General features: G+C 38.6%; 1 protein-coding gene across 1 annotated transcript in view; it reads right to left on the bottom strand.

Moving 5' to 3' along the window:
* WDPCP (WD repeat containing planar cell polarity effector) overlaps positions 1–16,443 on the bottom strand; it is a 247,997-nt gene that overhangs the window by 125,205 nt on the left and 106,349 nt on the right. Inside the window, exon 10 of the mRNA XM_006778547.2 lies at positions 9,453–10,062. Coding sequence (XP_006778610.1) covers positions 9,453–10,062 — 610 coding nt within the window. The remainder of the gene's footprint in view (positions 1–9,452; positions 10,063–16,443) is intronic.

Here is a 16,443-nt window from a genome sequence, read left to right as displayed (position 1 = left end):
CTTTGTTGATTTGTTGATGATAGCCATTCTGACAGGTGTGAGATGATACCTCATTGTTGTTTTGATTTGCATCTCTCCCATGATTAGTGACTTTGAGCATGTTTTCATATGTCTCCTGGCCTTACGTTCTCTTTCGAAAAGTATCTATTTAGGTTCGTTGCCCATTTTTTGATTGGATTGTTTATCTTCCTGTTGTTAAGTTGTATGAGTGCCCTGTAAGTGTTGGAGCTTAAACCCTTATCAATGATAACATTGGCAAATATGTTATCCCATGCAGTGGGCTTTCTTGTTGTTTTGTTTGATGGTCTTTTTTTTGCTGTGCAGAAGCTTTTTATTTTGATATAGTCCCATTTGTTCATTTTCTCTTTAGTTTCCATTGCCCTAGGAGCTGTATCGGTGAAGATATTGCTTTGCATATGTCTGAGATTTTGCTGCCTGTGGATTCCTCAAACATATTTATTGTTTCCCGTCTTATGTTTAAATCCTTTATCCATTTTGAGTTTATTTTTGTGTATGGTGTAAGCTAGTGGTCTAGTTTCATTTTTTTGCATGTATCTGTCCAATTTTCCCAACACCATTTATTGAAGAGACTGTCTTGACTCCATTGTATGTTCTTGCCTCCCCCCCGCCCCAAAATCTGGTTCTTTGAAACCATAAGTAAAATTGACCAACATCTGCCTAAATTGAGAAAAATGAGAGAGAAGACATAACCTACCAATATTGACAACAATCACTACAGAACTACAAGCATTAAAAATAAGTGAATAATCTAACTTTATGCAAATAAATATAACTTAAAAAAATGGCTTCCTTGAAAGACCTAAACTATCAAAGCTCATTAAATAATCACATGATAAAAAAAAGAATCACATGAATGACCCTTTATTATCTGAATTTGAATCCATAGTTTAAAAACCTTTATATACACATACCACGCATGCACACGTACACACACACACACACACATCCTGCTTGTCCAGATGCCTTCACTGGGGAGTTATACAAACATTTAAAAAAGAAACAATATTAACTCTATACAACTCAAAATATAAGAGGAGGGAACACTTCCCAACTAATTTCATGATGTTAGCATTACACTGACACCAAAAATGACAAAGACATTACAGGAAAAGGAAAAGTACAAACCAATATCTCCCATAAATAGATTCCAAAATCCTTAACAAAATATTAGCAAATCTGTAATACATTAAAAAGATAATCATCATAAACAAGAGAGCTTTATCCCACAAACACAAGGTCGCCAAAACTTCTGAAAACTAATCAATATAATTCACCGAATGACCAAACAAAACATACAATCATTTCAATAGATGCAGAAAAAGCACTTGAAAAAATTCAGCATCCACTCAAGATAATACATCTCAGGAGACAAGTAGTGGAAGGGGACTTCTTTAACCTAATGACTTCATAGTTATAGTGAAAGATTAAATGCTTTCCAACAAAGATTGGAAACAAAGTAAGGATATCCTCTCTTGCCATTTCTATTTAATATTACAGTGGAGGTCCTAGCTAGTATAATAAGGCATACAGATTGGATAAGAAGGTGTAAAACTGTTTTCAATTGCAGCTATCATAGTCATTTAAGTAAAAAACCCTAAGGAATCAACAAAAAAATCACGACTAGGAAATGAATTTAACAGGATTGTAGGATATATGGTCATATTTTAAGTTTTATTTCTATGTAATACCAGGAAACAATTAAAATACTATTTATAATAGCATCCAAAAACATGAACAAAATATGCACAAGGTCTTTACACTTAAAATTATAGAACACTGCTGAGAGAAATTAAAGACCTGAATAAATGGAGAGAGATACTGTGTTTTGAGGCTCAATATTGTTAAATTGTTCTTCTACCCCAATTTGATCTATAGATTGAATATAACCTCAATCAAAATCTATGAGGTCTTTCTGCAGAAAATGACAAGTCAGTTTTAAAATTTGTATAGAAACCCAAAGATCTAGAGTAGCCAAAATAATTTTGAAAAAGAAGAACAAAATTGGCCCTAGGCAGTTTGGCTCAGTGGATAGAGTGTCAGCCTGCGGAATGAAGGGTCCCAGGTTCGATTCCAGAATGAATATGCCCAGGTTGTGGGCTCAATCTCCAGTAGGGGGTGTGCAGGAGGCAGCCAATCAATGATTCTCTCTCATCACTGATGTTTCGATCTCTCTCACCCTCTCCCTTACTCTCTGAAATCAATAAAAATATATTTTAAAAACCAAAACAAAATTGGAGGACTAACAGAACCTGATTTCAAGACACTATAAAACCACAGTAATTAAGACAGTGTGGCCGAAACCGGTTTGGCTCAGTGGATAGAGCGTCAGCCTGTGGACTGAAAGGTCCCAGGTTCGATTCCGGTCAAGGGCATGTACCTGGGTTGCGGGCACATCCCCAGTAGGAGATGTGCAGGAGGCAGCTGATCAATGTTTCTCTCTCATCGATGTTTCTAACTATCTCTCTCCCTTCCTCTCTGTAAAAAATCAATAAGATATATTTATTAAAAAAAAGAGTGTTATACTTAGTTACATATAGACATATAGATCAGTAGAAAAGAGTTTATTCATATAGACACACACACACACACGGTCAAGGTAACTCAATGAAGAAAGGCGAATCTTTCCAACAATTGGTACTGTAACAAGTGAATATGAATTGCCGGGAGCCGGTCCATCCTTGCTGTTTCAAGGGATCTGGCATATATGGCATACTGTTCTTAATATGTTTGCTCACCTTCTTGGCACTATGTGTTATAACCAAGGTCACCTCTCTGAGAAAGGTTGTTTCCCCAGGTAGGGATTTTCCCCTGAAGTTAGGGAGAGAATAAAACCCCTTAACTAAGTGCCAGGCGGGTAATTAATCACTTTAACTACGAACAATCATGCTTAAGCTACATAATCTTTACTCCCTGGAATGGAGATAAGAAACGCCCTAACCTTTGGAATAGAGATTGATAGGATTGGAATCAACTGGTATAAATACAGATGTAACAAGACAACAGGCAGCAGAACCTAGACTCAGAACCTAGAGACAGAACCTGGCTACAGAACCTGGATAGAACATGGCAAGAGAACCTGACTAGAACCTGGTGACTGAACCTGGCTGGAGCACCTGGACAGAACCTGGCTGGAGAACCTGGACAGACCCCGGCTGGAGAACCTAGCGAGGGAACATGGCTACAGAACCTGCCTGGAGAACCTAGCAAGAGAACATGGACACAGAACCTGGCTGGAGATCCTGAACAGAACTTCGCTGGAGATCCAGACCAGAACTTGGCTGGAGATCCTGGCAAGAGAACCCGGCTATGATGATCACCTGAACGCTGCCTCTGTGTCATTCCTTCTTCACCGACTCCATCCATACCTTTGGGGACCCCTGGACCTGCTGGCGCTGGACCCCAGCAATGAATATTAGAAAAATAATTTCAACCCATACCTGACACCATATGCAGAAAATTTACTTGAAATAGACCATAAACCTAACTGTAAGAACTAAAACCATTAAACTTCTAGAATCTAGAAGAAAATAGGGTTAGACAAAGATTCCTTAGATGGGACATAAGAAACACAGCCATAAAACATAGAAATTTAAGAAGTGGATTTCATTTCATGTAAAAACTTCTGCTACCTGAAACATGCAGTTAAGAAAATGAAAAATAAACGACACTGGAAGAAAATATTCACAATACTAGTATCTTACAAAGACTTGTAAGATATATAAAAAGTCTTATAATTCAGTAATAAATAATCCAATAAAATTTGGGCAGAAGATTTGAAGATAGCAGAGAAGATATATGGAAAGTAAGCACACAAAAAGATGCTCAACTCCAATACTTCATCAGGGAAATACAAACTGACATCACTACACATCCACTAGAATGGCTAAAATTAAAAAAACCATTAATACCAAGTGTGACCGAGGAGGTGGAGCAACTGGAATTCCAAAATAGTTTCCTAAGTTAAACATACATTTAGCATATGGCCCAACCATTCTATTCCTAGGTTTTTCTCAAGAGAAATTAAAATATATGTCCATACAAAGACTTGTACATGAAAGTACATGGCATTTTTAGCGATATTAGCTTAAATAGGAAAACAATCCAAATGTCCATCAACATGTGAAAAGCTACACAAATTGTGATTTATCTAGCAGTGGTTCTCAACCTTCCTAATGCCGTAATCCTTTAATATAGTTCCTCATGTTGTGGTGACCCCCAACTGTAAAATTATTTACGTTGCTACTTCATAACTGTAATTTTGCTACTGTTATGAATCATAATGTAACTATCTGATATGCTATTAAAAATGGAACTCCCATTTGACCCAGTGATCCCACTTCTTGAAAACAATGTTTCCTTGTTTAACTCTTACTTTGTATAATCTTCCTTGCTAACCTTTAGAAGGGAAGAGAGGAAAATATCTTGACTGTAGCTTAAGACACACGAACAGACAGTAACTCAAGGACTTTGCCTCTCTTAAAACTATCATGTGTCTGTAAGAACTGGCTACACAACATTTTACCTCCAAGGTTATCAAAGTTAAAAAATAAAGAACATATTTTATGGCTCTTCAAGATAATTTCCTTGGTTGCTAGTTTGGATAAGCTCTAAAATATTATCTTGTTAATTATAAAAGTTGATAATACCTCAGGGAGGCCGGGGGAAGGTCAAGGCGGGAAATAAAAAGGAGACATATGTACTACTCTTTGTAATATTTTAAGCAATAAAGCAAAGCTTTAAAAAAATCTGATATGCCATATGTGTTTTCCGATGGTCGAGATCCACAGGTTGAGAACTGCTGATTAATGGAATACTACTCAGTAAAGGAAAATTTACAGATACACACACCAAATTGAAGATTTCCACAGATTAAATAAGTTCTAAAAGTCATACTATTTGTTTTTAAGAGTGACAGCCACACACACATGCACAAGCACATACACATATTGCTTGTGGTTTTCAGTCCTACAAGAGGGAAGAAGTTAGCATCACTTGAACAATTAACTTTTCCCAACTTTGTAGGTTCCATGAGAGCATTGTGGGGGCATTCCAGGTAGAGGAATACTATCAACACCACTGTGGGAAGGAGGCAGTGTGAGAGCACATGCTGTGATTGGGAAGCGACACCAGTGCAGCTCAGCTGGAGAGATGAAGCCTGAGAGGCTCACAAGGGCTTATCAGACACTGAAGAAGGTGAGGCTGGAGAATCCTTGACCCAAATCTACACTGTTAGATTAATTTGGGGTGAAGGGGATGGGAAGATTGGTAGGCAGAAAATTATGGACAGTTGGCCGCTGCTTGATCATGGGAAAACAGGAAACAACTAGATTAAGGGAATGACAGCCAGGCTGAATAGATTGAGATGTCTTCGACAGCATTTAGAAGGCAGAATTGATGACATCTGGTCACTAATTTGATAAGCTATTAAGGATGAGAGGATTCCAGAATGACTTCTGCCTTGAGACTCTATCTGAATAACTGTACCATCCACCAACATGGAGAATACAGAAGTAAGTTTGGGGAGAAAGATGATGACTTCGTATCTGTACACAATGATTCAGAAGCACTTGTGTGCATCCAAGGGCAGGTATCCATAAAGACAGGTGAATATGTGGATGTGGAGTCAGATGTGGTCTGGGCTGAACCCAGAGATGGATATTAAAAATAAACTCTTAATCTGTATAAAATGGGAGGAGAGTGAAAAAACGGAACCTTAGAGAGCCTCAACATTTCATAAGTAAATGAAGGCCATAAAAAATGATGAAAAATTGCCTCTGGGATCATAGAAGGCAAGTGTGATAAGAGTTTAACGAAGGTGGAAGTAGTCATCAACCATCAAAGGCTGAGAAATCATTAAGTAAATAAAATAAATATATGTATCAATGAGGAAGTCACTGGTGACCTTTCCAAGCACAGTTCTAGGAGAATATGAAGGACAGAGCCAGAATGTGGTGCTGTGAAGAGTGAACAGGAAGTGAAAAAGCAGAGAAAGTCAGTGTTCACTAATATTTCAATGAGCTGACAATGAGAGGAAGGTGAACATTTATTTGATTGACAGAGGAGAAACAATTTTAAGAAAGCGATGTGTTTGCTTCGTGGTATGATTCGACCTGTATCTGCTGATGTAGCCAGATTTGTGGGTGCCTGGGGAGGGTCACAAAGCATAGATGTCAAAGGGCAAGTTGTGGGATGCAGAGTGGAAGTAGTGGTGGAACTAGTCTCGGAGAGGAAGGACTCCTGTTTCATTGAGTTGAGAAGGTAAGATTTATGTAAATGTACATAAGTGATTGGTTAGTCGGGTGGGTGGGTGGCAACGAGCAGATAAGCTTGATGAAGAGCCAATTAAAATATGAAATTCTCTGAGTTTAAAGAGAGCAGTGGAGGTTGGAAAAGGCACTGATAAGAATGGAAAAGCTTTAATATATCTCAGTAGTATAATTAGGGACCCCTTTTAAAAAAAATAATCCTAGTCTATATGTGTGGAAATACGGGATAGTGACTGACTGTCAGGTAAAGAAATTCTATTTATATATTGCCTTGTATAAAATAGTACACTTCTTGGCTTCTCTGTGGAAGATGACTCTTCTAGCTCCCTCTTAAAAAAGACATGTTCTTTGAATTCTTCTAATAACAGTCATGATGGCCTTTACTAGTAAATCTCCAATGATCTGATTGATGATTATAAGGATTTAGATGGAAATGTTAGCCTGGAAACAGTTTTCCTTCAACACTAACTTACCTATTCTAAGTGTCAAACTCCAAAAGTCTTAGGATGCTGGCACCAGGCAGGGCCACGTTTACAAATGACAGCATTCTATTTTAAACTATGATCTCTCTCAGCTTCTTAAATTGTAAGCTACACCTTTCATGTCAAGTTTTCCAAAGGCTTGCATAACAAGCACATGAAAAAAACTCATAAATGCTCCCCAGTAGGGAAACTGCACATGTAAATACCTGTTTATATATGCAGTAACTTGAATTATACATGAAAATTCCACATGGATGCCCAGAATCAGCACTGTGTTAATTCAAGAAGTATATTAAAATTTTTGGATGTATTTAGTAGCAGAGCCTAAGAAAAATCTGTCATTTAAACAGAGTTTTCTTTTAAAAAATCTGCTAGTTGGAATCTACTGTTTCAAGGAATCTACTCTTCCTAGAGTAGAAAAAAGTAATCTGTAATAAAACATTAATCTTATAACACATTTTTTAAATCCTGGGAAGCTCCATATTAGATCCTTTAAAGACTGCAAATTTTCCCTATTCTTTAAAATGTAACAGTCATATTGAGAATAAAATATAAATGATAAATGTCAGTTGCAGAAGTTATCACCTTTTCATTCGAATGCTTGACTTCTACTGGATAACTCTCTTCCAAGAGACCTTCTTGGGAAAAAGAGGTGACAGCCAACTCATTGCCTAATTGATTTAGGAACAGTGCCCAGGGAGACAGTCCAATTAAGTTTACAAGCTGGCAATTAGCAGGGAGCCCTCTAAATCCCTACACTGAGAGCCTGTTTACTTTAGTAAGAAGGCAAATGTGCTAGAGATAGGAAGAGGAAACTGTGCTTTTTGCAAAGCTGTTGTTAGTAGGCCCACAAGGGAGGGCTGAAGAAGAGCTAGGTATATGTGGGCAGACAGCCTTCTGTTTGACAGGTAACTGGGTAATTTATAGTGTGTGTGTGTGTGTGTGTGTGTGTGCGCGCGCGTGCGCGTTTTAACAGACATGCAAAACATCTAACATCTCCTTTAATGAGTGTTGTATATGGAGACATACAACTGTTAAACATGCAGTGGGGCAAAGTCAAACTGGATTATCTCATAATAAGTGAAATTCCAAACATTTTTTCTTGGACAATATTAACATTATGAATAGATCCAGTTGCATTTTTATTATGCGAGAGAAGAAAAACATAGCCCTCACATTATATCCATATCTTTCAGGTTAATCAAGTCATTTTCACTAGACTTATTTCATGTGTTCAACTTCAGAGGTAAATAGACCCATACAAAAACAAAGTAAACCGAGAGCTACTTCAGAAACACCATTATGATGTCTTTAAAAACTTAGTTTTATACCACAGAGCCAAATCCTGTCAGGGGTTTAAAATGTATTTACTTTTTTAAGTTTTCAAGGAGCAATAATGTGCATTAATTAAAGTCTATTTTTTCAAACCTAAGCAAAGGTCTTTTAAGAATTTTAAATTATACAAAACCACCTAAAGAATATCAGATATTCCAGAAGAGAGCTAGAAATGGAAAACCACAAAAGGCAAATATACAGCAACTAGAGGCCCGGTGCACACATTCATGCACTGTGGGGACGAGCGGGGGGCGCCCTGCAGCCCAGTCTGTGCCCTTTTGCAGTCAGGGAGCCCTGGGGGGATGGATGTCCCACTGACATCCTTAGCACTGCCACAGAGGTGGGCCGCTGTGCTCACCAGCCATCAGCCCGGCTTCTGGTTGAGCGGCACTCCCCCTGTGAGAGCACACTGACCACCAGGGGGCAGCTCCTGCGTTGAGCATCTGTCCCCTGGTGGTCAGTGCATGTCATAGCGACTGGTCATTCTGCCATTCAGTTGGTTTGCATATTACCCTTTTATTATATAGGAGAATAATAAAACTTTGTTTTAACGTTTCCTGATTGAAATGGACTGTATGAATACAGAAATTTCATAATATTGAGAAATCCTTTTGAATTTTTTAGCTAAAGGGTAACAAAAAAGTTACACAAATATCTTTACCAAAAGCCAGTTAAACATTTGCTTTCCTTTTTTTCAAAACACTTATTTTACACAATTCCAATCTGGTAAGCAATGGATACCTATAACCTAAAATGATTTTTAAAAATAAAGTATTACAGTCCTACAAAGAATTTTTTAATGGACATATTAAGTGCTTTTAAAATATTCGCTGGGTAGCTCAGTTAGAACATTGTTGTGATACACCAAGGCTGCAGGTTCAGTCCTAGGTCAGGGCACATATAAGAAACAATCAATGAATGCATTAATAAGTGGAGCTCCAAATTGATGTCAATGTCTCTCTCTCTTCCTCTCCAAAATCAATCAATAAAAATTTTAAAATGCTAAACAAAATAATCACATACCTATTTCTTAAAGATTTTTTTGGTAGACAGTTTATTTTGGAAAGTGTCAAATGTGAAATTTCAGGCTTTTTATTCATCACACTGAATACTTAGTGTAATTTCCAAATTCTTCAATATCATTACCTAATGATATTAAAGAATGTTTCCTGACATTTAGAAACTCATCCACAAAGCGTTAAGGAAGCTCTATGAAATGTATAAAAGGCAAGCATATTTATGGGATGACAAGTAGAAAATACATTCCAAGAATAGTTTTGTTGTCTTAATTATAATCTCACCATCATAAACACTTTAATTTACTTACTCACCAACTTCCTTTACTTACCAAGTTTAAACAAAAGAACACCCAACGGGCCTCTGTTGAACCTGAGGAAGAGGAGATCACAGATGTCCCCACTTTCGGGCTTCTGAGAAGCAGCTTGTGGAGCTACCCACTGCATTTCAACAAGACTGCTGGGAACATTGAAAAATGTATTGAACTGCAGAGTCTCCCTGGGTGAGCGGTCTTCAGCCAAGAGCTGGATATTAATAGGGGAGAGCGCCATATCAAAAATTTGCAGCTCTCCTTGGATGCTGCCAACTAGCAGAATGGTGCCACTTGGGTGGCAGCTTATTAATGAAGGCAAAAGTTCAGCCTGGGCTAAGAGAGTCACTCTATGGTGAGTTTCATAAAGAATTACGGAGGAATCTTCACAGCCCAGAATCAGTTTGTCTTCAGTAACATTCCTGCAGCAGCTAATGGCCTTGGATCTTAGTGGTATTCTGGTGACCGAGACACACTGGATTTTGTTCCGAACACACTCATAGATGCAGCTGTCAGCCATGGGCTCTTTGTCTGCACTGATGGAGCGCTCCACTGTCAACACCTGGTAAGTCTGTTTGGTGCTAAAACGAACATCCAGTGGATCCCATTCCGTGCGGACAGAACTCAGAATCTGTAAGAGATGTATCAAGTATGTTCACACAGAACTTGGGTTTTCTCCAGCTACCACACATAGGCCTTATATTAATCTAGCACCCTACTGAAGATCATCAATTATCACCTTAAACATTAGAAATATATAAGTATGTGTAATCACATAGAACACATATGTAAACATATATGGCACATACAGAGCACAGCTGCAGAAATTAAACTATAAGATTTAACTTGACCATGTTGTTTTAGAAAATCTAATTAACTAAAAGACAAATATGTCCCACAGTATATAAAAACAAGTAAGGTGGGCTTTTAGTAAAATAATATGGTTAGCAGAATATCTAAAACCGCTAAAAGTTTGATTTGGGGGTGTTTTGTTTTTAGTTTCATTTTTTTCTTCTTTTCTTTAATCTTCTATTTTTATTGTTGACACTACAACGTGAAAGAATTAAGTGCATCTCTTTCCCACCCGCTATCCTTCCCAATTCTGAAATTACTGGTAAATTATTTACTAGAAATATATTTCTAACTAGTAGTACAGAATAGGCAAAGGGAAAAAAACTTTAGAACTCTATTAAGAGTCTTGTAGAAATAGTTTACTATCAGAAAAGATATGGTTATGTAGACAAATGACCAACAGGAAAAATAATAGTGTAATGTATTAGTTTTAAAATAAAAAAAAAATTAAGACCTAGTAAGTAATATGAATTGTCAATACTTGTTAAGTAAAATTTTAAAAGCATCTTTGGTATAGAACAGAAAGGCTACGAGAAATACCTAGGCAGAGGAATAAAAGCAAAAAAACAACAGGCCATTCAGTTTATTCACATGGAAATGTGGGAGAACAAGAACCTGAAGAGTAGCATTAAAGTGGGTTTAAATATATACTAACACTATCAAAATCTTCAAAATCAGGTGCAGAATTATTAGAAAAGCACACCTGTACACATAATAACATTTCATAAAACTACAAACACACACCCATGCACACACACACATACACAAACGTGTATGTAAGATCTGGTGAAAGCCAACTAAGACCTGTATCTGAGTTAATGGTACTGTATCAAGGTCATTTTCCTGGATTTGACAGTGTGCTGTGATAATGTACATAGTATTTACCCCAATACTATCACTGGGGGGAAAGTATAGGAAGGGAATTTTGCTTTTGGCAATTTAAGCAATTATTTTAGCCATTTCTCGAGAATAATGATTTCAAAATGAAAAGGTTTCTTGGTTTGTCTGTTGTTTTTTTAATATATTTTATTGATTTTTTTTACAGAGAGGAAGAGAGAGGGATAGAGAGTTAGAAACATCGATCAGCTGTCTCCTGCACACTCCCTACTAGGGATGTGGCCACAGCCAAGGATGTGCCCTTGACCGGAATCGAACCTGGGACCCACCAGTCCGCAGGCCCACGCTCATCCACTGAGCAAAACCGGTTAGGGTTGGTTTGTCTGTTTTAAAGTGTGTACATAGTGCTGGCTTTTGGAAGCAAAGCGGGGAGGGGGGGAAGTTGATGCTAATTTTCTTTAAAAAAATTTTTTTGTTATTGATTTCAGAGAGGAAGGGAGAGGGAGAGGTAGATAGAAAAACCAATGATGAGAGAAAACCATCAATTGGTTGCCTCCTGCACGGCACCTACTGGGGGTTGAGCCTGCAACCCAGGCATGTGCTCTGACCAGGAATGAAAGGCTACCTTCTGGTTCATAAGTCGATGCTCAACCACTGACCCACATTGTCCGGGCTTTCTTTTCCTCCCTCCCTTCTTTCCTTCCTTCCTCCCTCTCTCCCTCTTTTTTTTTCTTTTTTTCCCTTTCCCCTTCCTCTCCCCTTTCTCTCCCCTTCCCTCCCCTCCCTTCCCTTTTCTTTCTTTCTATCATGTGAATTTTTCCTTTAAAAATCCATCCTAAACATCATTACCAAATGAATCTTCCTAAACTAAACTAAATGTGTGTGTTTTTTTTCTCTTACTCCCCCATTCAAACTTTGCCTTGGCTACCCACCCTTTAGGGAATTAAAATTTTATTCCTCTTCCTATAATGCAAAAGCCTATAGGACCTATATCTAAACTCCCTCCCTTCCTCACACTCTGTCCTTGTTGTTTTTTTTGTGTTGTTTTGTGTGTGTTTTTTCTAATAAATATTTGGGTATGACATATGTGTCAGGCACTGGTCCTGGGGATGCAGCAGTAAGTCCTCACCTCAGAGAATATACACTCCAATGGCTGAAAACAGGTAACGATTCACAAGCTAATATCCATAGGATGTTAGTAACCCTATACACCCACTTTATTCTTCTAAGTACTAAGTAGAAGAATAAAGCAAAGTAAGCAGAATGAGGAGCAGCAGGAAAGGGGAGGGGAGTTTACACAGAGAAGTCAGGACAGGCCTTGCTGATAAAGGTGATCTGAAAGAAGCGAAAGGGAAGCCATGCAGCCATTTGGGAGAAGAGAGCCCTGGGCAGAAAGGAAACAAGCACCTTGAGGTGGGGCTCTCAGCCTGAGAAAGGAACCGCAGAAGACTGACCTGCTAGAGGAGGAGGAGCAAGGAAGAAAGTGGTGAAGCTGGGGGAGGGAAGCAGATGCTGTAGAAGCTTGTAGGCTACTTTGTAGGGACTGTGGCTTTTTCTCTAAATGAGATGAGAAGTCATAAGCAGAGGAGGGACAGGATCTGACTTGCAAATTCTAGTGTTAACTCCCACAGCTTCCCCTCCTTACTCTACTCTGAGTTCAAACTAAAACATGCCCTGCATTTTCCCAGCTCTGTAACTTGTGAAATTAATTAAACAAGGAGGCCCTAAGACTGATGTGGCTCCAATGCCATGCTGGCCTACATAATAAGCAAACCCAAATCTAAGCTTGTAAATGCCTCAAAGTTAAAAACCAAACCTCGAAGGACAATCAATAAGGCTTTAAGCTATAGCCAGTCAAATAATTTCCTTTCTTTGCTTCTGCATTATTCTCTATATAAATCTTCCCCCTGGCTCCTGTCGGTGGAGTGCTTCTAGCCATTTTGAGTCAGGCGATGTCTGATTAGAATAGATTTTTGCTCAAAGAGCTCTTAAAATTTTTACTATGCTTCGGTCTATCTATTAACAACTTTACTTTATACTCTTCACCCAGTGCCTCAGTTTTTCCTTCCAAATACACTCACCCTTTTAGAACAAAACCAGAGGCTATCCCAGTTTCTGGATTCCTTCCAGCTAGGCGGCCTCCTTCCTTCCTTGGATCTCACCTCCATACTCCCTTCCCCACTCCGGCTTGGCCAATGACTCTGGTGACATTCGGCTTTTAATTTACTTCTAATGTTTGGTCATATGTCCTCATTTTCACCGTAAGCTTAAATCTATTTTACACTTTTTTGTGTGTCTGTGTAGCGGCTAGCGGCCCAAAGCTATGCTGGTAGTAGGTGTATAATAAACTTTTTAAAACTATGAATTTAAAAAAAAGGGAAACTATAATGCTGGTTAAAATATACTTCCAAAGGCTTAACGTTTTGTAAAGGAAGCCTCAGGGCAGAAAACTGAGAAGCCAGGTGACTTTGAGTCTGGCCAGTATGTATACAGACAGACTAAGAGGAGGAGTCCAGCTAGATGGCAGTCTTGGAGATACCATTATAATTAACCTAGTTAGTAATAACAAGAAAGGAACAAAGGGAAGGCCAAAAATTATAGGCATGTAATTTAGGCAGCTTTACCCGGAAGCTAAGCTTTATATTCCCCAGGGAACCAGCGGTCTATTCCCCAAAATTTTGGGGGTGGGGGGCCTGGCCGGTTGGAGAATAGTTACATGCCCAGTAAAGTTGGGGTGATGTTGGGAAGGTACTTGCTTGTCAGTCACACCTGGGAACAGATCATTGGCCCAGATGGGCATGGCCACTGCAAGGGCGAGCAATTTGGGAGATTTAATCTCCTGAACAAAGGAACTCGTGCTCTCGGTTTCTTTTGGTTCCTCTTATGCTTTTAGGACTCTTATGGCTCGGGGTGCCCACGGCCAAGTGGACCCCCACATATGATGGATTAATGGACTGCAACTAGCCTGATGCTGAACTACCAGGCTGCAACATGGAACGGAAACTCTGGACTCTGACTTCGCTTTTAGCTTTACTGAAACCCCAGCTACACTTGTTCTATGACTGGAATGGGACTTGGGAAACCCAGGGATGTAATTCCATGCAAATAAAAGTCACTCATCCTCCCATGAGAGTCTCAGAACGTTATTTTTCTCAAGACAGCATAAGGACCCCACCTCCAGCACCCAGTGATGAAGAGGACACCCCGATTTCTCCGATAACATTGGCACAGAACAATTTAGGCTCAAGGTCCATGGGGAAGGACCCAGGTTTGCTCAATCCCAGATGTTTGTGAGACTCTCTCCACTAGGCTCTGTAATGTTACCAAAAGAAATACATTAAAGGGGGAATGTAATATTGTGATGTATAAGAACTACATATGTATTTATTTGGTCATTCAGATGACCAAAATATATTTCTCATATATCTTCAATCTTTGTCCACAGTCTTGACTCACAACTCTCAAAACCCTGGGATTTTCCTGTGTTGAGAGTGGTAAAGATGTATTTTATTATGTTAACTTTTAGAAAGCATCTAAGGATGGGGCTGGATACAATGGAGCCAACCTTGTGATTAGAGGGTTGGAACTTTAAGTCCTATGCCCTGGTATCCAGGGAGGGAGAGGAACTGGAGAGTGGATCAACAGCCAACCAATCATGCCTATGTAATGAAGCCTCCATAAAAATCCAAAGGACCTGTAGATGACATGAAAGCTCCAGGCCCTTTCCCTATTCCTTGCCCTATGCATCTCTTCCATCTCACTGTTCTTGAGTTATATCTTTTTATAGTAAACTGGTGATGCTCATAAGTAAAATGTTTCTCTGAGTTCTGTGAGCTGCTTTAGCAAATAATGGAATCCACGGAGGGGGTCTTGGAAACCTCTGATTTATAACCAGTTGGTCATTAGTATAGATAACAGCTGGACTTATGTAGACTGGTTTCAGCCACTATGGAAAATAGTATGGAGGTTGCTAAAAAAAATTAAAAATAGCCTCATGACCCAGTGATATATATCCAGAGAAACCCCAAATACTAATTAGAAAGAATTTATACACCCCTGTGTTCATTGCAGCATTATTTGCAATAGCGCAGATATGGAAGCAACTCAAATTCTCATAAGTAGACAAGTGGATAAAAAAAGCTGTGAGATATATTATATATATGGAGTATTACTCAGCCATAAAAAAGAAAAAAATCTTGACATCTGTGACAGCATGGATGGACCTAGACGATATTATGCTAAGTGAAATAAGCCAGTCATAGAAAGACAAATACCTTATGATTTCACTTAAATGTGAAATCTAAGAGCGAAATAAGTGAACAAACAAAATGTATAGGGAATATATTCAAAAGGAACCCTTCTGCACTGCTGGTGGGAATGCAGACTGGTGCAGCCACTGTGGAGAACAGTATTACTGGAGCTTCCTCAAAAAACTAAAAATGGAAGTCCCATTTGACCCAGTGATCCCACTTCTAGGAATACATCCCAAGAAGCCAGAAACACCAATCAGAAAGGATATATGCACCCCTATGTTCATAGTAGCACAATTCACCATAGCTAAGATTTGGAAACAGCCTAAGTGCCCATCAGCAGATGAGTGGATTAAAAAACGGTGGTACATCTACACAATGGAATACTACGCTGCAGTAAAAAAAGAAGGGACTCTTGCCTTTTGCAAAAGCTTGGATGGAACTGGAGAGCATTATGCTAAGTGAAATAAGCCAGTCAGAGAAAGATAAATACCACATGATCTCACTCATTTGTGGGCTATAGAGAACAACATATACTGATAAACAGATCCAGACTATTTTGTGACTACCAATTTGTACTTCTTAATCCCTTCACCTTTTTTACCCAGCCCTCCCAAACCCTGTCCCCTTGATAGCCATCAGTCTGTTCTTTGTATCTCTGAGTCTGTTGCTATTTTGTTTGTTCACTTATTTCGCTCTTAGATTTCACATTTAAGTGAAATCATAAGGTATTTGTCTTTCTATGACTGACTTATTTCACTTAGCATAATATCGTCTAGGTCCATCCATGCTGTCACAGATGTCAAGATTTTTTTCTTTTTTATGGCTGAGTAATACTCCATATATATAATATATCTCACAGCTTTTTTTATCCACTTGTCTACTTATGAGAATTTGAGTTGCTTCCATATCTGCGCTATTGCAAATAATGCTGCAATGAACACAGGGGTGTATAAATTCTTTCTAATTAGTATTTGGGGTTTCTCTGGATATATATTACTGGGTCATGAGGCTATTTTTAATTTTTTTTAGCAACCTCCATACTATTTTCCATAGTGGCTGAAACCAGTCTT

Source organism: Myotis davidii, unplaced genomic scaffold, assembly GCF_000327345.1.
Source record: "Myotis davidii unplaced genomic scaffold, ASM32734v1 scaffold6, whole genome shotgun sequence".
Lineage (NCBI taxonomy): Eukaryota > Metazoa > Chordata > Mammalia > Chiroptera > Vespertilionidae > Myotis > Myotis davidii.
The sequence above is the reverse complement of the archived record's forward strand: the minus strand, read 5'-3'. Positions and strand labels throughout refer to the sequence as shown.